Raw genomic sequence first — 22905 nt, forward strand, 5'->3', positions numbered from 1 at the left:
AAAGAAAGGGATTTAGAGCAGGGCATTTCAAACTATCTTTGCTGACAGACTAATTTTTTAAAAAGGTTAGTTCACAATCCATTGTGAACTGATACCTTTGTAAAATATAATTACCTATCAGAGAAATTATCATATTTTTAGATGTCATGGCAGTATCACTTGCTACAAAATGTTTAGACATGCACTTTCCAGTTCCTTATCTCATCATAAGCTGACAGCTGCTCCTAGATCACACTCAGAGTAACACCTGTCTGAAAGGACCCCAGCCAGACGGGCCTAAGAGGGTGGGCAACAGGAGACCAGGGAGGCGGATGCACACCATTTTGAATTGTATTTGATGCAAGTTTGAAAGAGTAGAGACCTCAGCTTGGGACCAATTCCACTCCCTAACTTGCTGTACAAACTGGTGAGCCTTTTGCTCTCTGGGGTTCCAGTAAAGTGAGGAGTTTGGCTGGTGGCTCTAAGCTGCATATCATCGTCTGTGAAACACCATGGGCTACAAACAGGAGGCATGGGCACAGATGCATAGTCATTTTGCCTGGAACAGAAAGATGTCTAAACATGTGTAACCTGAGCTGTTATCTAGAAGTGTTCCATTCTCTAAAACCTCCTTCTGTGTATAGTAAATGCAAGTGTGTTTAATAAGGTAACATTGGTACAGTTACTATCTAATCCTATCACTATTACTATGCTGCAGTTTGAATGTAGCATATTTAACTGATGAAAATTCAAATTTGCTACAGAATAATATATTGCACAGAAAGGAAGTGCTGTAAATGAGTTGGAGTGTGGAAGCCCAGAATGTGTTACTAATAATGTCCCCTTTCCCTTTTTCTTCAGGGGAGAGAAAAATTTTCACATATTCTACTATATTTATGCCGGCCTTTATCACCAAAAGAAACTTTCTGAGTTCAGACTCCCCGAGGAAAAGCCCCCTAGGTAAGTGTCAAGGATTTTAGTTGTTAATTTTTTTATTGTATTTTCTCCCATTGCCATTTGGTCCAGGGGTCCCCAACCCTGGCTGCAGAACGGCACCAGCCCGCGGCCTGTTAGGAACTGGGCCGTGAGGGAAGCTCACCTGAGCTCCACCTCCTGTCTCTGCCCTCCAGGATCCCCCATCCCCACCCATCCCTGGAAACCAGTTCCTAGTGTCCAAAAGGTGGGGACCACTGACTTAGTCCCCTTTTAGCCCCCTAACCTCCGTAATCACCACACTGCTGTCCATGTCCACAAGTCATTTCTCCTTTTTATTCAATCCCTCACTCCCTATTCTCCCCGCTCTCTTAGCTGTCATCCTGTTCCGTTTGAGTCTGTCTCTATTTTGCTTGTTCATTCAGTTTATTCATTAGATTCCACATATGAGAGAAATCATATGGTATTTGTTTTTCTCTGACTGGTTTATGTCACTTAGCATAATGTTCTCTAGGTCCATATATAACTAGCAGTTGACAAAACTTGGAAATCAATGGAGCCGTTTTCCTAACTGGACATGCACAGTCTCTTTAGCTGAAATACCCAGGATGAGATGACAAGGACTACATGTCACCATTTGCATTTTCTAGACTGTTCAAAACTCAACTTCAGCCATTTTCCTCAGCCACCTACACCATTATTCCACTGCAGTGCTAGGGAATGCCCTTGCAAAGAAGGAGCCCAATGAGGCCCTGGTATTTGGGTGCCATTTGCCAAGTCCATGATCATTCCGTTTGGTCCTACTCCCTATAGATACATAGCTGATGAGACCGGAAGGGCAATGCAAGACATAACTTCCAAGGAGTCTTACAGAAGACAATTTGAAGCAATTCAGCATTGTTTCAGGATTATTGGCTTCACTGACAAGGTAAGTGATTGTCAGGTGAGAAAGCAACTCAAGTGTTAATAATCTTGGATCAATATGAGGGAAGACATGAATGTTCTCACTTGGGGCAGGTTAATTGCTTTTCAGATGTCACACTGGTCATGTTATTAGGTGTCGCTACTCAAAGTGTAACCCAAGGACCAGAAACATTGTCATCACCTGAGAGCTTGTTAGAAATGCAGACTCTCAGGTCCAATCAAGAGCAACTGAATCAGAATTTCCATTTTAACAAGATGTGCAGATGAATATTAAAGTAGAAGTACTATTGTAAGCACCATGTACCTATGAATTGTCATTGTCATTAATTCACTACAGCTGTGATATCAAATGCCAAACTAATACTGCCCTTTTCTAGTGGGATTTGCTCCAACCATTACAGTGGATTGTGTAACATGAGCACAGGAATATGTAGGTTACACCCAAGCCACAGAAATATATTTATGCAAGTAGTTCCTTGAGCACCAAGATGAGTTCATTTAAACCTTTCAACCTGCAGTCACTTCCTTCTTGGTGGTACACAGCTGCAGTACATTATTAACTATAGCTCTAAGTACTGTACTCCTCTTATCATACTAGATACAGGCTGTCTCTATTAAATATATGCTAGGGGTGACAGAAAATATTTATAACCCTAGGCTCTCAAATATCATTCTGTGATACATTTATGTCATAGTTTCTGGGCTTCATGCCATCAATTTCACAAAATATACAGATTCTTTTGCTTTTTCCAACAAAGGAGGTGAATGATTAGGAAGTAGGTGAGAGTGTTAAATCTTCAGGGATTAGATCACAAGACACCTGAGTTACCCTGGGACCGCCACTCTGGATAAAGGATTGGTTCTGTAATCTAATGAATTTGGCCAGCCCTTCCCTCCCCAGCATCGATGATTGTAGTTGTAATAATACCTTTCTTCTTTCTAGCTGGTTGTTAATTTTCTCTGTCAGCCTCCCACAGACTTTAAACTGACAGACAGTGGAAAATCCCAAAGGTCAGATAAAAATAGAAATATATTTCCCTTGGCTCCTTAGAGGAAAGCAATTAAACAGGTTCCAGCCTTGTTAAAGGACCTTTATGGTTATTAATTTATAGAGCTAGTTGTTATCAAAGATGCATGGTAGAGATGGCAGTAGAGCCATTGAAAGTCCTGGGCCATGCCCAAGTGTTTAGGGCATACTTCCTTAAAAGGCTACAGGGACAATAGAGAAGTCAGCCATAGGGTTAATAATAGTTCGCTTTCAATGTATGCAGTGATGGTGATGGAATACTGTGAAGATATTCGTCCTAACTCTAAATAGAAGTATAGGGTGGTGCTGCTCTAATAATGCAAATGTGCTTCAAAATAATAAAACACATGCTGTTTTAAGATAAAGTTAAAAACAAAAGAAATTAAATATGCTATGTCTCCTTGAAATAAGCCATCCTAACCCCTTTGCAAAAAAAAAAAAAAAAAAGTACGGAAGAAATTAATGACTGTGTGACTAAATATGAAAAGAAAGAAATATAAAAGGTGGTAAAAATTCTTAATATGTGCCTGGTCTGGACTGTTAAATGAATAACCAGAATGTAATTATATGTATGTGTGTGTGTGTTAACCATGTCCCATGTTAATTAATTCTGGAAATAAACCAACTTATGTCAGTTAACAACCTTGAAAATAGAAGAGGCTGGATCTTACCTAAATTCTTTGGATATATTTTTGTCTCTATCTCTACAGACAACCTGTTTTGCTGGATTAACTTAGTTCACTCTATGTTTATAAATCCAAAGACATTTGACCAAATTCAGAAAGATTCAGTTGAATATAGTCAGGCAGAAGATGCCAAATAGTTGGTGTAACAGAACTTTTTCTTAAATTTTTCTGAGGGATACCTCTAGACAGAGCTCAGATGAATTGGTCAATTTAATGAAATATGGTTGCTGTCCTTTGTTACAATGTCACTAGTTCCTGCAGCAATCTCTTTGGTTTTTCCTAAATCCTTATAGCAAACATATGAGTAGCAAACTTTTTTTAAAATTTATTATTAGTAGTATTATTTTTAATCCTCACTGAGGATATGTTTGTTGATTTTAGAGAGAGAAACATTGATGTGAGAGAAACACGGATCAGTTGCCTCCTGTACATGCCCCAACTGGGGATTGAACCCACAATTTAGGTATATGTCCTGACCAATGATCAAACCTGTATCATTTTGGTGTATGGGACAAAGGTCCAACCAACTGAGCCACTTTGGCAGAGCACAAACAGCAAACTTTAGTGGGGACTCAGGAACATGAATTTTAATTGTGGGACACCAGCCAAAAGTATCTGAAAGAACTCTTGACTCTAATTTATTATAAAGAAACTTTGTTAGGAGTCTTCCAGTAACAATAATGGCTCCTTGTTGGGGGCTCGGGAGTGTACCTAAAACCCTACTATGAAGATCAGCACTTTTCAACTCCTACTTTGGGAGTCAAACCATACTATTTTTGTTAAATATAAATTAGGGCAAAAGCAGGTTTACAGTTGTGAGTATGCGAAACCCAGAGTCTATTCTTGTATTATTATTTATTAATTGTATTATTTTTCATATCACCAACTGTAAACCTACTTTTGCCCCACCCTGTATTATGTTTGTCTTGCTGGTATATGGATTATCATAACATATTAGAGTTTTAGGTGTATTTATATGTAATATGACATGACAAGTTTTTTTGGAAGATTATGTATGTGATGGTCAAGATTGGAAAGTTACTGCAGATCCCTTGATGAAGAAGTTAGGTAGAAGGCTTTGAGATGAGGGCAATTTTTTCCCTTTCTTAAAATCACTTATAAATTGGGAGAGTACTGCTGAAGAGAACTGGAGGATTATATATTAAAGTGTAAATTGGGGGTCCTGAGGATGTCCAGAGTCTTAATGACAGACAATAGGGCTTACTATTGAGTTTTTAAAACCACTTTATTGATGTATGATTGACATACCAAAAAAATATTTTTAACCAACTATTCACTTTTAAGATGTAAATGTGAGCCTGTGAAAAGGGAACTGAATTTAGGCATTGGAATAGAGCCTGCAGGGAGAAGGCCCTTCAGCCAGGCCTATTGCAGTGTTTATGGCAGGACAGGTGAAAAACAAGAGATTTATAAAAGCAAGGTCAAGAGAGACTGAAAATGCAAATAAATCTGGGGGGCAGGGACCAGAGAAACAGCCACCATGAGATACCTGTGAACCAGGCCAGGGGAAATTTCCTTAACTCAGTCCCAGGCTAACAGGGAAAACCAAAGTTCTTCTCAACTTTCCACTTTGCCTTAACTTTCCTGAGACAAGATTTACATCAGTGAAAGCAGTATCTTCTCAGGAAAAAAAGAGAAGCAAATGACACACATCTTGCATGGGGCTTTGATGGAGAAATGTTCTTTCTTCTCTACTTTTGCTGATTGGTGGTGAAACTGAATTCATACTTACCAATGAATTGGGAAACCCAGCTGGAGGAGTAGTTAGGCTTCTTGATGACCTGAGCAAGGTGACTTTGTTTTATCATATGGAAAGTTGGAAACTGATAAAAGATAAAAAAAAGTAGAGCCCCACCACCAAATTCTGTAGGAAAGGCAGCATTGCAGGAAAGGCTCTGTAGCTGGAGGTGAGGCAAGAGAAAATGAGCAAGGTGAGGAAAGTGAAAAAGCCTTCCTAGGTTGGCTGTGGGAAGAAAAGAAGAGCCAGCTGATTAAGAAGTGTCGAGGAAGAAGAAATTCCGCAGATGGACATACTACTGATTGAACTCCCCTGCCTATGGGTGATGCTTTGACCTGAACACAAGAGTCAATACAGGTTCCTAGGCCAGAAAGAAAAAGCTTAACTAACCCAAGGGTGGGGCTAAAGGAGTCAAGTAGAATATAACATGGAAATGTAGCCCAGGGGACCTCCTGAGGCTGAGAGCTTATTAGTTAGGTGAACCTTGATATTCCCTCTTGAGTTCCCCTCTCTGAGGAAGGAGACGATTGACTTCGGGCATTCACATTGTATTTGATGCCAGAGTTTCTGCTGAAGGCCATAGGTGGTTTTCCTCTTTAAAAGAGGACGTGTGCGAACGTTGTGCAGAAGAAGACATTGCCAGAGGATCGAGGGGGCAAAAACCACCGTTTCCTTTGGGGAGGATCACCCAGGGGTGAAGCGCCTGGAAGCCTTGTTCTGGGAGGTTTCATGACTTGTACTCTTACATATGATATATGTACGTGTGGTTTAATTAGAAGAAATACACTTTTCCCCAAGAGTGCTGAGAGTGTTAGATAACCTCTAGAGATAACTGGGTATCAAAATAACAGATATAGAACTTACTGCTGTCTCTGACTCTCTAGGATCTGCCTCCCTGGGCAGCTCCTCGCTGGTTGCATTCTGCAAACCTCATACTGTGTATTGATCAAGGTAATGAGGTGCTGTCATGTTAAATCCAGGTTAGTCTCAGAAAACTCATTTGGTAGGTGTTCCCCTTAGCCACTCTTAAGTTGTGTGATTAAAACAGTGATTCTTGATGTCAGAAACATGACATCTTGCTTTTGATTTAGAATTTTACAGAACAATATTTATCTATAGTAAGAGCTTGGTTTAAAGTCCTCATATGTCTTTGTAGCATTATCAGGTATCCAGCAGATGTCACTATTACAGCCTGTGCTCAGTTTTTTGGCTTCCCGGGGTCATGTTTCCAGGAAGGCTCAATTTGGGGACAATGCTTTATCAATAGTCTAATGACAGTTTCTATTAGTTTGCTGCTGTGTGTGGTACTAAATCAAGTTCCCCGCCAGAGTATTTTTGGTGGAAGTACTTTCCTCTATCTATATGCATAAGATGCAGAAATTTCCTGGCTATATATTTCATTGCCTCACCTACAGAAATGCAAATGTTTAAATAAATAAGTCGACTTTATTTTTTACCATTAATGCTACTTATGTATTCAACTTCAGTATAAAAATGGGACTTTGGATCACCTGAACTGTCTTTACGACACCTCTGACACCAAATATGTGCAGTTTCCCACCCTAAACCAACCAGTTCTCCTACAATTCAATTTAACTCTGACGCTGTCTGCCTGGCGTCAGCATCAGACCACGCAGGTTAGGGGCTCAGCCCCACAGGACTGCCCCCGCTCCAAACACCGATCACAATTCCAGAGTGTTTCTACTTCTGACTGACTGGCTAGAAATTGGGGCTTCCCAAGACCCCCCTCTTAGGGTTCAATAATCTGCTAGAAGTCCTCAGGAAAAGAGTTAACTTACTATTTCTATTTACTTATTATTATAAAGAGTACAACTCAGCAAAATCCAAATGGAAGAGATGCATACCTCAAGGTACTGGGAGAGGGGCGCCACTTCCTCTCACCGGTTTCCTGTGTTCACCGACCCGGGAGCGCCCCGAGCCTTATCAGTCAGGGGCTTTAATGGAGGTTCCATTACGTGGACATGACTGATGTAATCATTGCTTGCTGATGATTAACTCAGTCTCCAGCTCTTCTCCCTTCCCTGGATGTCCAGGGTTTGGCTAAAAATTCGAATCCTTTCATCACAGTGTTGGTTTGTCTCGAAACCAGTTGCCATCCTCCAAGACTCACCATGTTACAACAGACCCACATGCGGTTGAAAAAGGCTTACTGTAAATAACCCCGGACACTCCTCTCATCTCTCTCACTCAGAAGAATTCTAAGGGTTTTCAAAGCTCTTGTGCCCCAAATCAGTATGAAGACCAAATACTAATATTACTTTTTAGATTACAATATCACAGACACTTTCTATTAAGTCTTTCAAAATATTTCCTGACCTCATTTATAACTGTATAGTCCATCATTTAACTTCAAAATGTCCTAGTGAACCATTAATGAATGCCCTGCCACCTGTTTCATAAGAGTTATATTCAAAAGAGGTTAAGGAAACCTCTCCTTTCTTATTTTGAAGAAATAACTTGTACCTGAACTTGGAAGGTTGTACTAGTTAGGGTAATTGGATAAAAGTGGCTGAAAGAACAAAGATCAGTTCTCTCTTATATAAACATTCCAAGGTAAGGGGTTCAAGTCGCAGAACAACTCCATTTCATGTGATCATTGGTCTCGGGCATACTAATCCGTGGCTTGGTTGCGGCTCGGTTGCTGGGCGTCCCCGTCAGCAAAAATGGGAAGGAAAGCAAGGAGGAGGCGTGCTGGCTTCCAGGAGACCAGACCCAGAAGCGCCCCACATCATTCTGCTTGCTCCTTTGTTAGGAATTTGCCCTGGTCAGGTGGGTCAGTTGGATGGAGCATCATCCTATGCAACAAAAGTTTGCAGGTTCAATTCCCGGTCAGGGCACATACCCAAGAGTAGGTTCAATCCCCAGTCGGGACACGTACAGGAGGCAACCAATGATGTTTCTCTCATTCTCCCTTCTCTCTCTAAGATAAATGTGTCCTCAGGTGTGCATTAAAAATAATTTAATTACACAGCCACACCTAGTTGCAAGTTGAAATTTGTTTGTTGCCCAGGAAAGGGGGAAGGATGGACTTTGGGGACAACCAGAAGTTTCCACCATGGGGCTAATGCTTCATTGATTTCATTGGTAAACACCTTCAAGCATGGTTCTTGGTGACTTTTTCAGGAGGTGCACTCAGTATACAGGATTTTGGCTGGGATTTTGAATATTGGAAACATTGAGTTTGCAGCTATTTCCTCTCAACATCAGACAGATAAAAGTGAGGTGCCCGATGCTGAAGCTCTGAAAAATGGTAATTATTTGATGCCTATGCACTGTGCTGCCAAAGTACATCTTTCTTTTACTTTGGTAGTTTTTTTAAGACTCTATAAAACATGGTGCGGCTATTGCTCTTTCTTCTGCTGCCTCTAAATGTTATGACTGACCAATATTTCCCAAAGGATGTCTGGTAGAACATCAGTGTTCTTTCCATGAGCTGCAAGTAGGTGTTCCACAGAAAAGAATTCCACATCCGTTAACTTTGGGCAGTGGCTCTCAACTCTGCAGCTTTTGAAAATCATCTCTAAGTTTCTGAAAATAATATAAGAGGTTGGACCCCACTCTAAATCCACTGAATCAGCAGTTGCAGGGGAGAAAGCAGGCACCTAATTGTTTTTAGTTTTACAGGTAATAATGGTGATGCAAGGAATGAGAATCCTAAGTATAAAAAACCTGGTTTAAATCAAATTAACACCTTTTGTTAAAGTGCAGCACTTTTTATGGACTTTAATACACTAATTTGTATTGTGACTCTCTAAAAGGAGACTATAATCTCCAGAAATTGCTCCAACTTACTTGGCCGAAGCTATTTCCTCTGATTTTTAAAAATCTAACACCTGTGCAGAGCTTTCAGCACACATGTTGGTCTGGATGCCTCTTGGGGTTAGGGACCTGGCTTGTTTATAGTTGACTATGAAGTGCCAAGGATAGAGCCTGGCACGTAGGAGATGTTGAATAAATGCTGCCTGGCGGAATGATCTGATGGGTAGATTCATTCTCCAGTGTCATCCTTACCCTTTGTTGCAGCCTCCTCTCTTCTCTGCATCAGCCCTGAAGAGCTCCAGGAGGCCCTCACCTCACATTGCGTGGTCACCCGAGGAGAGACCATCATCCGCGCCAACACTGTCGATAGGGCAGCGGATGTCCGCGATGCCATGTCCAAAGCCCTGTATGGGAGGCTCTTCAGCTGGATTGTAAATCGCATCAACACACTCCTGCAGCCAGACAAAAACATATGGCAAGTTTCCCAGGGAGTGGAGGCCTCGGAAGAGCTGTCATCAAGCCTAGAGTCTCAGAGTTTGTGGGAGGAAGCATTTGGTCCTCTCCTGGGTTTTCTTTTGCAAAGCTGCCAGGTCTTCTACTTTAAAAAGTGCATTGGGATCCAGAAGGGCTGAAGTGGTCATACCCGAAAGGCAGATGACCAACAGAGCCGGTACAGTGTAAGGGTTAGGAGAACAGGCTTGGCTTGGAGCTGGACAAACAGGATTTGCATCCAACTTCTATAGCTTAATCAGCTGCATGCTCTATGTGATGGTTTTCTCTTCTGTAAAATTAGGATAATAATATTCTCCTCATAGTGTTGTTATAGAACCAAGTGAGACACATCACGAAAAGTTTTAAAGCTCAGTATCCCGCAGTATTACCACGGCAAGCTCTTGGGTGCGTAGGGAGGTGGACGAATGGGTGAGGCGCAGCTCCAGCCCATTCAAAGTGGTTCCTCTTTAATCTCTTTCTATATGGAGCTTCTGAGAAAGACTTCAAAAGATTCTCCTGCTTTAAAGAAAAGTTGGAAATACTGTTGAAAGACTAAAGGAACAAATGGTTTAAGACACAAGCTATTTCTCCCCTAGGCGCAGCAGGGTGCTGCTTTCCGTGAGCGAGTACAGGGATTGATAGATACACATGCACATGTATTCTCACTGTACTCTGAGATGAGTGTTTCCTTCCCTAAAAGTTTTGTATTCTCTCTCATGCAGTAAGGCAGACGATGGTATGAATGTGGGGATATTGGATATTTTTGGATTTGAGAACTTTCGGAGAAATTCATTTGAGCAGCTCTGCATAAACATCGCCAATGAGCAAATCCAGTACTATTTCAATCAGCACGTTTTCGCCCTTGAGCAGGTAACAGCGGGCTCTGAAGTCACTAAACCTGATGGGGGGAGGTGTCTCCGAGCTGCCCACAATTAGAGGCAGAAAACCTATTAGGCTTGCAAGTAAAAGGCCCTAAAGAAAAAAAAAAAAAACTACTGGTGAGGCAGTCCTGTCAAAATAAATCAATGGTCTGAATTTAGTCTGGGGAAAAAAAAAAAAAAACCAGACGTCTTGATTTTTGTGGAAAGGTACATTTCCTCCCTTGAGTGGAGCTTGTGCCAAAGCAATTATTTAGATGTGGCTTCCAAACTGTTTCATGGGTATTGCCCAACGTGCTGGATTTTCTTCTCCTTTACTTAACTGAAAATATCTATGATCATGTCCAAACTGACACGAGATGATCTTGAATTCAGGACACAGGTTCTTGTTCTTAGCTCTCAAACTGGCTGTCCCCATCCACAAACCTCCTGCTCACCAGATCCTCCAGGAATTGGAGGAGTGTGTCTGGGGAAGAGTAACATATGTTTTCTGAAATGGGAGTTTTTTCCTGTGAGTTTCATGGTACATAAAACAGGGTGTGAAGCTAGTTGTACCCTTCTCCCCTGCCCCAACCCCAAGACTCGCCTGTGGGAAGTAGTTGCAATGATGAAACGTTCTGACCACATCCCTTGTTTTAAGCTATAAATGCCAGTATCAGTTTTATCATTGGAGCTGGATAAACCCATACTGCACCCCTCTCCCCACCCACCTGGCACAAAGCTCGACTTGTTTCAGTCCAGGTTCTATCCATTTATTTCCCAGGGAAATCTGGAGATTTTTAGTTTTTTAGTCCCAGACAATTCTCTTGCAGAATCCTTTGCACAAGATAGAAATCTGCTTTCTCCCTTGTTTAAACCATACTTGTCACCAAAATAAATTTTTTTCAGCTTCTCTTTTCTACATGAGTCTCTAAATTATAAGTTACCCAATCATTGTTTGGGAGACAGCAAGCCACCCCTTCTTTTGCCAGCTTTAGCTGCCTGCCACAGGCCACCGTAGGTCAGGCTTAAACCCAAAGCTTTAACAGCGTTATATGCAGAAGAGCCCTTTACTATCAGAAAACATACCATTTTCCACATATGCCCAATGTTGCCAGGCATAGAAAGTTCATGTCAAAAGCTCCTAATGATACCTATGGCAGTTTGGGGCTGGAGAGAGTCACATTCCGTTTTCTTCCAGATGGAATATCAGAACGAGGGCATTGACGCTATACCTGTGGAGTACGAGGACAATCGGCCACTCTTGGATATGTTCCTTCAGAAACCCCTGGGACTGCTTGCGCTTTTGGATGAGGAAAGTCGGTTTCCCCAAGCAACTGATCAGACCCTGGTTGGTAGGTACCTTTTGGTAAGGTATATATATGTTCAGAAGAGAACTCGGCTCATGTCATCAGATGAGTGTGTATATTGGCCACCTGGGGGGCTGTAAAAGTATAGATCCTGCTTTTATTGAATTGAAATGTTCAGCAAATGTCCTGGTAGAATTTGTGTCTTAAAGTACATCTCCCGAACCCACTTCATTATCCTATTTCTGCAAACAGGAATACCATTATTCTATGTCAACATCATTTTTATACTTTCTTCTTCTCCCTTGTTTCCCATAACCAGTACTTGTTTCCCCTCCATTTCTTACCCTGCTCTCATATCTCCATCTGGACCCCTGTCCACTTCTAGTCCAAGTTCGTGTAGAAGCCCCTTCTTGTCCCCTGGTTTCCAGGCTTCTATTCTTCCTCTTTATCCTGGACATCCTAGCTATGTTAGTTTGCTTAAAGCCACCTTTTCATTAGGCTACTGTTCTCTACGAGATGACAATAAAATACCTCCTCCTGGCATCAAAGGTCCTCTTACCCCTGACCTCCTCCTCCTCCTCCTCCTCAGATCTTCAGTGTCACACAAGATCGTGTCTCTCACTTGACTGTGAGATGCTTGAGGCAGCAAAGCTCTAATCCTTGCATCCCCTTCTACTCAGCGCCATTCCTCACACAGAGGTAGCTCCCAATCATAACAACAATAGCAACGTTGATTGTTGAGGGAGAGCAGAAAGTTTCAAGACTTTTCCCCAGATGGAAAATTGATCTGTAGGAGAGATTCACTTTTAAGAGTTGAGGTTATCTCTCGTTAGTTTTCTTCTACCTATAAAATTGTCACAAGTTGCCAGGATGCGTCATTTGCCTTCCATGGGATATCTTCACCGTTCTGAAGCTCACTGGCTGGACCTCTGGTATCATCAGTGTCATGCGAGGCGTCCTGAGAGCAGAATGTGAGATGGCAGAGAACTGCCTGAGGCTGATGACAGCAGGAAACAACTAAATGAGTATTCTATTGTAAATGCCTGTTTCGAGGGGGAGGAGGGGATCTTTCTCTACCACTTAAGTATAATGCTAATATCAGGCTTCTCTGAAAGTCCTTATTCTGAGTCACTCATGGCTCAAGGAGCCTATTTTTGGTTGAAGGAGCAAATGATTCACATCGTAACTTTTAAACATGAAAATCTACTACAGATAAATTTGAAGATAACCTACGATGCAAGTATTTCTGGAGGCCCAAGGGAGTGGAGCTGTGCTTCGGCATTCAGCACTACGCTGGAAAGGTGAGGCGGGTGTGGGTCATTCATCCTGAATGTGACAAAGGGAGAGTGTCTGCATGACCCTGTCTGTGCCACTCATGAAATTGCTCACAGATTTCTCTCCTTTTAATGCCGCTTGAACACCAGATCGTAACTCCCAGACTTTCTCAGTGGCCCCGCTCACAGAAAGTGGCCCCTGGCAAACAAGCGATTTCTCACTGTGGGGCTGGTGGAGCTGCCATCTGCTCCTTACCTGAAGTTTGGCCCAGAAGCTCTTCAGAGAGAAAACACAGCATAGTTTTGCGGTGTTTAGCAGTGAATGCTCACATTCAAAAGTCATTTAGAGATGTGTGGTTAACAGAGGAGGGTGAACGTAATATATCACAGTGGGACTTAGTTTTGAACACTTCAAGTGTATGAAGGGAAAAAATTTTCACTTCATCATCCAGATGTTAAGCTTTTACAACACTTACTGAAATTTCTACTTTTCTTTTATTGTACCTCAGTCTCAATTTCAAGCTCCTGAAATAGATTAATGATTGATTCAGGAAATTCTCTTGTCCCATAGCCAAATACTCATTGCTCCAATTTTTCTACAAAGAGCTAATTGGTTCTGGTGGTGTCTGCTGAGGCCCTGGGCCCAGAAAATAGGTAGGAGTTCAGTAAAGATCATTTTGGATTATTTTGTTGATTTGAGATTTATTGAAATTATTTTTCAAGTTCATATCATGACATTGAAATAAATTTTGCCTGAATGAAGGTTTGTTGAAAGGCAATCTAATGCAAATGAAAGGGGAGATATATTTTCTCTTCTTCCCTTCTCCATTCTTTGACTGGTCTAAAAATTAACAGGAGAAAGCAAATTTCAGGGTCCCCAAAAGAGTAAGAGACCCAAAGGGCAACTAAGCAACTGCAGCTTGTATAACGTCTTGGCCTGAGGGAAGGAATCTGGGCCTGGGGATGCAAAGAGAAGGAGGGTCATTCTGGAGAAGGCAGGGGAGGTGTGTGGAAAACAAAAGTTTGCTCTATTACGCAGATAAGTTTCTTAGGTAAAAATCCCTGTTTTGTTTGTTTTTTCCTGTGCTAGCTCTCTTCCTGGTACAGGCCCCCTCCAATGTAAATTTAGACAGTTTAGGGGGAGGTAAAAGCTTTTCATGATTCTTCTGGGTTTTGATTGCTTTTAGCTCAAAATAATCTTCATTCCAGAGTGGCATATTTTGGGGATGACTTGTTCTGAACCCCTTCACAAGTAAAGGGGATTGTTTTTCTTTCCACATAGTATGTGATGGTATCTACTTTAGATCTCTGGTAGAAAGTGCAATCCAGTTTTTGCCATGAACACTTCATTTACTTCAGCATTGATGACTCCAACTAACGCGTCCTCCAAGTCTGAGATACGCACACCTGCCCTGATCCTTGCTCCCGCATTCTTTTTACTGCCTCCCATTTCTTTCTTCTTTTCACACCTCTCTTCCCATCTCTCTGTCCTTTTATGCCTATTTCTTACCCACCCCTTTCCTTCCCTCTTTCTGCCTCTTCTTTCTTGATTTTAAGTGGTAAAAAAAAAAAAAAAAAGGATCCTTTTCATTCTGGGTTGTGTCCTTCCCTGAATTCATTCGCCAGCAATACTTAGCTCTCTGGAGAGTTCATTACAATTTCTCTGACCTGAATCCCCTCCCTGTTCCTGAGAGCTGGAGACTGCTTGGCACCCCTGAGCAATCACTCAGTGCTGTGAGCAGTACCTTGGGAAGCAGTGAGAGTATAGTGGTTATGAGCGTGGCACCAAATTGCCTGGGTTTGGATGCTTGACCACCACGTGTGAAGTGTGTGACCATGAGCATGTCTCTCTCCCAGCCTCTGTTTGCCCGCCAATAAAATGGAGATAACACTAGTGTTCACTCCACAGGATGGATGCTTCACATTTAGTGAGTACCCAATATGTCTTAATAATTATTCTGATGTGATATAACCTTGATTTGACTCTTCAAAGAGCAACTGAACAAGAAGTTAGGATAAACTGGCCTGTCAAAACTTAGAAACTTTCCTCTTATCTGGTGGTCTGGATTTAAAAGCACAGCTATGTCAAGATGAATTCTATACAGACGTCAATTAATGGCTAACCTCAGACAGCTTGCCAGTGTCACCAGTGACGATGGTATTGGCTAACTTGCAATTTGCTATTCCTGTTGCAGGTATCATATGATGCTTCTGGGGTTCTTGAGAAAAACAGAGACACTCTCCCGGCCGATGTGGTTGTAGTCCTGAGAACGTCAGAAAACAAGCTTCTTCAGCAACTCTTCTCAATCCCTTTAACTAAAACAGGTACTTGGGACCATCCCTGGCAGCCATGCAACTGATGCTCCTATGAGCCCTGCTGGGATTTTCCAGTTAGTGTCTAAATACTGACAGGGCTGCAGTATGAATATTTTGAACTTTAAGCAGGGGAAAGGCCGATCTGGCTAAGTTCAAGAAAAGGACAATGATTGTTTCTTTTGCAAGTTAATTGCACAGCATCAGTATACATGATATGTATGGTACACATGTACACACACAGACACGCCCTTTCTGGAACATCAGCTCCCAGACTTCTCATGTCCCCTCCCTGCCTCTTCTCATTCTGCCATTTATAAAACCATATGTTATTAATTCATGCTAAACACTCTAAGATGGCCTCAGTTTACCTAGAATTATGAGGAAGAATATTTCTATTCATGTACGGTTATAAGTGAAGGGAATGTAGTGAATCAAATTCATTCAATCATCTGTTTCTCAGAGGTTACCTAGCCCAATTTCCCACCTAGTTATTGACCACACCCCACCACTCGCCTAACCAGCTTGAAATAGGTCAATCACTGGCCTATATACATGGTATATGCTTACTCATAGTCAACTTATATTTAGTTGCTTAGTCAGTTCTCATGCCAGGAAACAGGAAGCTAGGGCCAAAGAGTGGAACTTTCTGATCTTTGCTGTTTCCCTAAATGGGCTCTAATTGGGTCAAGCTTCTTTGATTTACTTAGGATTCTGATGCTTTCAGCTGGGCAGAAGACTTGGCTCTTTCCACAGCGCTCCTCTCAAGGGCTTTATGTTTTTCAGCCTGTGTCTGTGAACTTATATGAGTATGCTTTTAAGAAAGGAGGGTGAGAAGTCTCTTTATCATTGCTCATAATTTCTTCCTCTTTTCTTCCCACATTCCTCTTGAAATCATTGGCACCTGTGCCTAGCATGAGACCTCTCTCTGCATGTTAAAAAAGAGTGGCTGCCAGGTCTGATTTTTAGCAACATGCAGAGGAATGAAAAGCTTGGTTAAGAAAAAGGCTCCAGTCTATACAACCTGTGCTTTATCTTAACTTGGAAGGAATGTTGAAATCAGGTTCTTAACTTTTCACAAACATGCTGCTTCAAATAGAAATAGTAGGGTGCAGCAGAAAGCTGTCTTCCGGTTTCCTCTCCAGACCTCCCTTGGGCACAGCCAGGATTTGATTCATTATAGACTTCTGGAGAGTGGGCAGGTGCAGGCAGGACCCAAGCTTCCTCACTGGACACCGAGGCATAGGCTCATCCAACGACTCTGTGCAGAGACAAATATATGCCATTATGAATAGGAGATGTACTCTTTGAAACAAAACATATTCTAGTGATTTGTCAGCTGGCATTAACACTCCCATAAATATAAGAAACGATTTGTCAAATCTGTTCACAGCTTTGGCATTTCCAGTTTTCCAACCTTTGGTAAAATAAAAACAAATTCACAGTCTAGGCCACTAGGTGGCACTATGTAAGAAGTCAGGCTCTGCCTTCTGCTTGCCTGGATCACCTAAAGGTGGGCTGGAATAGGAACAAAGAGATAGGCTCCGCTTCCCTTTTGATTTTTCTCTGAAAGAGATTTCCTCCTGTGTTTTAATTCTTTCTGAATCCTGCCTTGAAACTGCACTCCACACCAACTGGAGAAAACAAAAGTGAAAAGACTAGAAACAAAAGTGTCTTCCTGAGAAGCTTCTGTGTATTCCTGAGTTGTATATTATGCATAATAATTTCTTTTGAAATCCTAAGCTTTATTTTCTCTACATTTTGAGTATAAGAAGCCATAAACACACATCAAAACTAATCAGCATGATTCTGTTTTCTCTTTCTGAAATTATTCATGTCAAAATGCCTTCGAACAATAAACATTTATAGAATAGCTTCTAATAATAAGACACTGTTTAGGCAGCAAAGGCAAATATAGAGATAAAGACAATATGGCTTTGCCCAAAAGCACCTGGAACATTCTTTTATCTTCACTTTCTGTCTAGAATTGGATAGCAATTTTTCTCCTCATGACGATATTTGCCTTCGAAACTCAGTTTTAAAGAGATTGTATATCCTTTGTTGAAGGTTGGAATATTAATTAAGCTTCTAAGTTTAAAACATCCTCTCTCTCTCTCTCTATCTCTCTCTGTCTCTCTCTATACATATATATATATATATATATATATATATATATATACACACACACACACATATATGTATGTTTTATTCTGTTATAGCCTTTGAAGGTGGGAAAACCTTCATGGGCAGAAATAGATTATGCTGCTTTTGCTGAAATTGCAAATACTTGTTTAAGGCATGTGCCCCTCACCAAGGGAGATGTGGCTGTACCACCCCGTGTTCTGGCTGGAAGCAAGGTCCCACACATCCTAGTACTTTGGAAAAGAATAATCTAATATTTTCAGTGCGTGAGAAATTATTTCTTGGTCATTTTTCTTTTTATATATCCTGCTTTAAATACTCTTAAATACTTAAATGGGGTACTGGTCCAGTGAGCATAAATATTATAGGCAATTACTTTACAAACTTATTTTAGGGGATGACCTATAGATAGGAAGGAAAAAGTCAAAGTTGGGAACCCTTTAAGGCCATTGGCCCCAAACTTAAAAAAGAAGTCCAGCATCGGGCTCCTCAGTTCCGAGAGGAGAGACCTCTGTGGGTGGTGGCAATGCTCTGGCTCCTGGTCCTGGTGGTGGTTCCATGAATGTTTGCTTTGTAATATTTATTATGCTCTACATTTTTGTTTTATACAGTTCTCTGTACATGTATTTATTTCAATAATGCTTTTCCCCCCAAATATAGAGAAGATATCTTAGAATGTAAAATAATAATAATAATAATAATAATAATAATTTCTTTATCTAAGATTTCCTGTCCAGTTAAAGTAAAGTTTACTGGTAGCTAGACTGTTGCTGTTCTTTGCTTTCAAACACAGGCGTCAGAGAGCCGCCAGCTGATATTTCTGTCCTTTCAAATCAGCTTCCTCTGTGGGCTGCTGGGCAGGTAACAATCCCTTCATTAGTAGACATCAAACAAATATTGGTCCTTGGTTTAACCTCTTATCAAGGTTGAGAGGATTAACCTCTGTGTGTGTTTGTGTGAAACCATACTGTAACATCAGAGAGAGCGATGCAATCGGCGTTTTCCCGGTTCCTGTTCACATTGCACATCCCTAAAGACTGAAAAGGTTAAAAAACAGAACATGAGATCATGAGGCCCAGAGCGGCCAGTTTCTCCCAGGTTCCTGCAGCCCCCTTACCAGCAGCCGCTTTCGCTGGCACACAGCTGCATGTGATGGAGGCGATGCCTCTGCCTGAGGGGCACGCTCTCATGCCAAGGCATTCAGTGTTGACTGGGTAAGTGGAGGCAGCTGCAATCAATATGGATTTTCTCTGTTCCCTTCTTACGCTTATACAACCACTTTTTGGCCTGCAGATGGGCCATTTCAGATGTGCTGAAATGTTCTTTGTAATTCTTCCTATTGATAGGAAATCCTCTGAAGATTTCATGTGTGAAAATTTGATATGGCAGCAACACTGCTTTCTAACCCTTCAGCTGGGACTTTACAAACTGAGTGATCTAGGTAGAAAAACATTAAAAGGAAAGATGTTATAACAAGGTTTCATGGCATATTTTCCTGTTTGGGGAATGTTCCACTTGCTACTAGTAAATTAGAGAAAAGTTCAAAAGGCTCAGAGACAGAAAGAGAAGAGGTTTCCATTGGGAAAACCCATTTCTGTCTTTGAATCATGAATCCTGACTTGTAAATAGGTAGTTTGGGGCTTTAAAGGTTTTAGGAACTTGGGAGAAACTAGAAGAAACAGGAATAGCTCTAGTGGGAACATTGTCCGAGCCTGAAGGTCTGGTTTTGCACCAGAATCTAGAACTGAATTTTGTCTCCATTGCCTTCCTCTGTTTGAGGAGCCTCAGGTCTCTTCCTTGGAATTTGATGTGCAGTAAAATCAACAGTAAAGTATCTCAATCTTGACTTTCACTGGCTCCTTTTTTTTATTTAGATGTGGAGGGGGCAAGATGAACCTCCATACTTGTATCTGCAAAGCATTGTAATACCATCACTGCTAAATACTTGTTGTTGATTGTCTGCTCCTGATTCCGTAATTCCCCAAATTAAATCTGTTAAGTTCTTATGAGGATGCCTTTTAGTAAGCATCTCTTAGAGTTTTCATTTTCCATTTCTGGCTGCTCCTCCTTCCTGATAGTTCAAATGAGTGTAGCAGGGTGAGCTGATGCTAAATGACCAAGTTCCATGGTCACAGTCATGGGTAGTGCTCAGTTCTTCTGGAAATGGGGGCTGAGCCAACCCCATCAGGGAGCCCTGGTGAATTAGTTCTTCCTCACACAGAGACTCACTCCATTCTGTTTAACTGTATCTCCGTCAATAGATAATTGCATATTTATCATCTTTCTAGATACGGTGCTATGCATAGGTGATTTCTACATGAAATAAAAGAAAATAGCCAGAATAGTGAGGAACAGATAGACAGTGCCAAATCCTAAAATGTGTAAAACATGCAAAGAAAAACAACCCCCAAACATGTAAATTCTTAACAGGCATGTGATTCAATAAATGGGGGCAATATAAGCATTGTGTCTATACAAGTGAAAAATAGAAGGAAAAGTCATGGGAATACTATGAGTTGGCATGAGAAAGGGTTCCTTTTAACTAAGAAAGGCTTCTTGGAAGAGATTTTTTTAAAAAAATAGGAGGCTAGAGGAGATTGATCAGTCTGGGAGTAATGGGGCACCCTAAGCCCGCGTCCGCAGCCCTGGAAAGCCAAGGGAGATGAGAGGCGGGTGGCTGAGTGACTAGGGTGGGAGGAAGGGACTCAGGACGAAGGGACAGAAGCAAGACAGTAAAATCGTGGTGAGCTGCTGAGTGGAGAGTGGGTTTCTGGTGCTGATCTGAAATGCTGTGGGAGGTCAGGGTCGGCTCCTGAAGTAAACAGCTTCAGAGTGAGAAAAAAAAAACCTGAGCAGGAGTGTCAAAGACTGACTAGAGAGAACCAGGGCGTCCCCAAGGAGTCTGTGTGGAACTGTGTGTGACTAGATGCTCAATAATTACTTTTACATTCTTCATTTAGATCTAGCAGTTACTTTGAGTTGATTTTTGCAGAAGGTGCGAGGTTGAGATTCATTTTTTTCATACGTATGTCCAGTTGTTTCAAAATGTTCATTGAAATGGTGGTCCTTTCCCCATTGTCTTGCTTTTCCATTTGTCAAAAACCAGTTGGTTATGCTGGTGGGTCTGTTTTCATTGATCTGTGCATCCAACTCTCCACCAATCCCACGCTGCCTTGGCTGCCTTTACAGTAAGCCTTAAGGGCAGGTGGTGTGATTCCCCCAACTATATTCTTCTTTTTCAAAGTTGTTTTGGTTGTTCTAGTTCCTTCACCTATAATCTTTAAAAGCAGCTTGTCTATATCTATATATTTAAGAAAATCTGCTGAGATTTTGACCAGAATTACATGAAATCTATAGATAAATTTGGGAAGAATTCACATCTTTACTATTTTGAGTCTTTTAATTCATGAACACAGTATGTCAATTGGTTTGGATCTTTTCTTATTTAATTAGTATTTTGTTTTCAGCATGCAGATCCTAACATATTTTGTTAGAGTCACACCTAAGTATTTTAGTATTTGGAACTAGCATACTTTTAAAAATTTTGGATTTCAGTTGTTTAGTGCCAATATTGTATACAGAAATGCCATTGATTTTTGTGGAGTGGGCTTGCAAACTCATTTTTTAGTTCTAGGAGTTTTGTTTTTGTGATTTCTTTGGATTTTCTACATGGACAGTCATGTTATCTATAAATAAGAATCTTTTTATTTTTTTTCTTTCCAAGTTTATACCAGTTCTTTTTCTTGCCTTATTTGACTGGCTGAGACTTCCAAGATAGTGTTGAACAGAAATGGTGAGGGGAGACATCCTTGCTTTGTTCCTGCATTTAATCTTTCACCATTAAGTATGATGTTAGCTATCATTTTTATATAAGTGCTCTTGCACTTGCTATTCCTTCTATCTGGAACAGTTTTTCCCTAAGACATTCCCATGACTAGATTCTTCACTTCCTTTATATTTTCTCTCAAAATCTACTCTTCCTGTCTACCTTAGCAGATGTCTCCTCTCAGTATCTTGTATCACTATTTCCTGTTTTATTTTTCTCCTTAGCACATATCATTATCTTATATACTCTATACACTTGTTATCTTATTTATTATCTATGTTCTTCCACTATAATGTAAATTCCAAAATGATGGGGATTTTTGTCTGTTCTCTTTCATTACCATATCCTCAAAGTCTTGAAAAATACCTGCTATATAATAGCCACTTAATATATATTTGCTGAGTAAATAAATACATGCTTGAACCAAATCCATCCACTCACCTGCATCTGCCACCATCTTCTATTTTACTTCTGATATAAATGACTGAACTATCCCTGCTGTTATTGCAAACCAGCTGTGCACTCAGCCTCTGCCTTCCTTCTCCTCTTACCTTCACAAGCACTTTGATCCTCCAGTTCTTCTTCTTCTCTTCTGCATCATTTATTTATTCCTCATAATGTGATCCTTCTCATCAACATCGTATCTTCCATCTTTATGACTCCTTGTTATGTGTTGAACTGTGTCCTCTCAAAATGTGACTTTAAACTTCCAGCCAAGATGGAGGCATAGTAGATATACTTTGCCTCCTTGCACAACCAAAAGAAGGACAACAAATTAAAAACAAAAAATAACCAGAACTGCCAGAAAATTAAACTGTATGGAATTCTGACAACCAAGGAGCTAAAGAAGAAATATTCATCCAGACCGGTAGGAGGGGCAGAAATGGGCAGCCAGGGCGGAGAGCATGCGCAGCAAGGCGGCAGCTGGAGGACTGGGCAGTCCCACATTCAAATGTGGATAAACTAGGAGGAACAGCTGGAGAGCAAGACAGACCGTGCGATCCAGGGGTCCAGTGCAGGAAAAGAAAGCCTCAAAACCTCTGGAGGTAAAAACCTGTGGGGGTTTTGGAGGCAGGAGAAACTCCCAGCCTCCCAGGAGAGTCTGTTGGAGATACCCAAGGTCCTACAATGTACACAAACCCACCCACCAGGGAATCGACACCAGAAGGGCCCAATTTGCTTGTGGGTAGCAGGGGAAGAGACTGAAAGCCACCTGAGAGCTGAGTAATCAGCATTGCTCCCGTTCGGACCCTTCCCCCACACACAGCATCACAACTCAGCCACCTGGGTTGCCCCACCCTGGTGAATTACTTAAGGCTCCACCCCTTCCAACGTAGCAGGCACGCTGACACAAAGAAATACGGCCCAAATGAAAGAACGGATCAAAACTCCAAAAACAGAACTAAGCAATGAACAGATAGCCAACCTGTCAGATGCACAGTTCAAAACACTCGTAATCTGGATGCTCACTGAACAGGTGAGCTGGATGCTCACTGAATATGGTTGCAAAATGGAGGAAAAAGTGAAGGCTACACAAAGTGAAATAAATAAAAATATACAGGGAACCAACAGTAAAGAGAAGGAAACTGGGACTCAAATCAAT

At 41.3% G+C, this 22905-nt stretch overlaps 1 protein-coding gene across 1 annotated transcript in view; it reads left to right on the plus strand.

Moving 5' to 3' along the window:
- MYO3B (myosin IIIB) overlaps positions 1-22905 on the plus strand; it is a 389700-nt gene that overhangs the window by 161880 nt on the left and 204915 nt on the right. Inside the window, exons 14-21 of the mRNA XM_054562662.1 lie at positions 841-939; positions 1726-1840; positions 8453-8579; positions 9353-9563; positions 10303-10450; positions 11639-11792; positions 12960-13048; positions 15217-15346. Of these exons, the coding sequence (XP_054418637.1) occupies positions 841-939; positions 1726-1840; positions 8453-8579; positions 9353-9563; positions 10303-10450; positions 11639-11792; positions 12960-13048; positions 15217-15346 (1073 nt within the window). The remainder of the gene's footprint in view (positions 1-840; positions 940-1725; positions 1841-8452; positions 8580-9352; positions 9564-10302; positions 10451-11638; positions 11793-12959; positions 13049-15216; positions 15347-22905) is intronic.

Source organism: Pteronotus mesoamericanus, unplaced genomic scaffold (genome assembly GCF_021234165.1).
Source record: "Pteronotus mesoamericanus isolate MK-2021 breed Mesoamerican mustached bat unplaced genomic scaffold, CSHL_Meso_final scaffold_651, whole genome shotgun sequence".
In the NCBI taxonomy this organism is placed as follows: domain Eukaryota; kingdom Metazoa; phylum Chordata; class Mammalia; order Chiroptera; family Mormoopidae; genus Pteronotus; species Pteronotus mesoamericanus.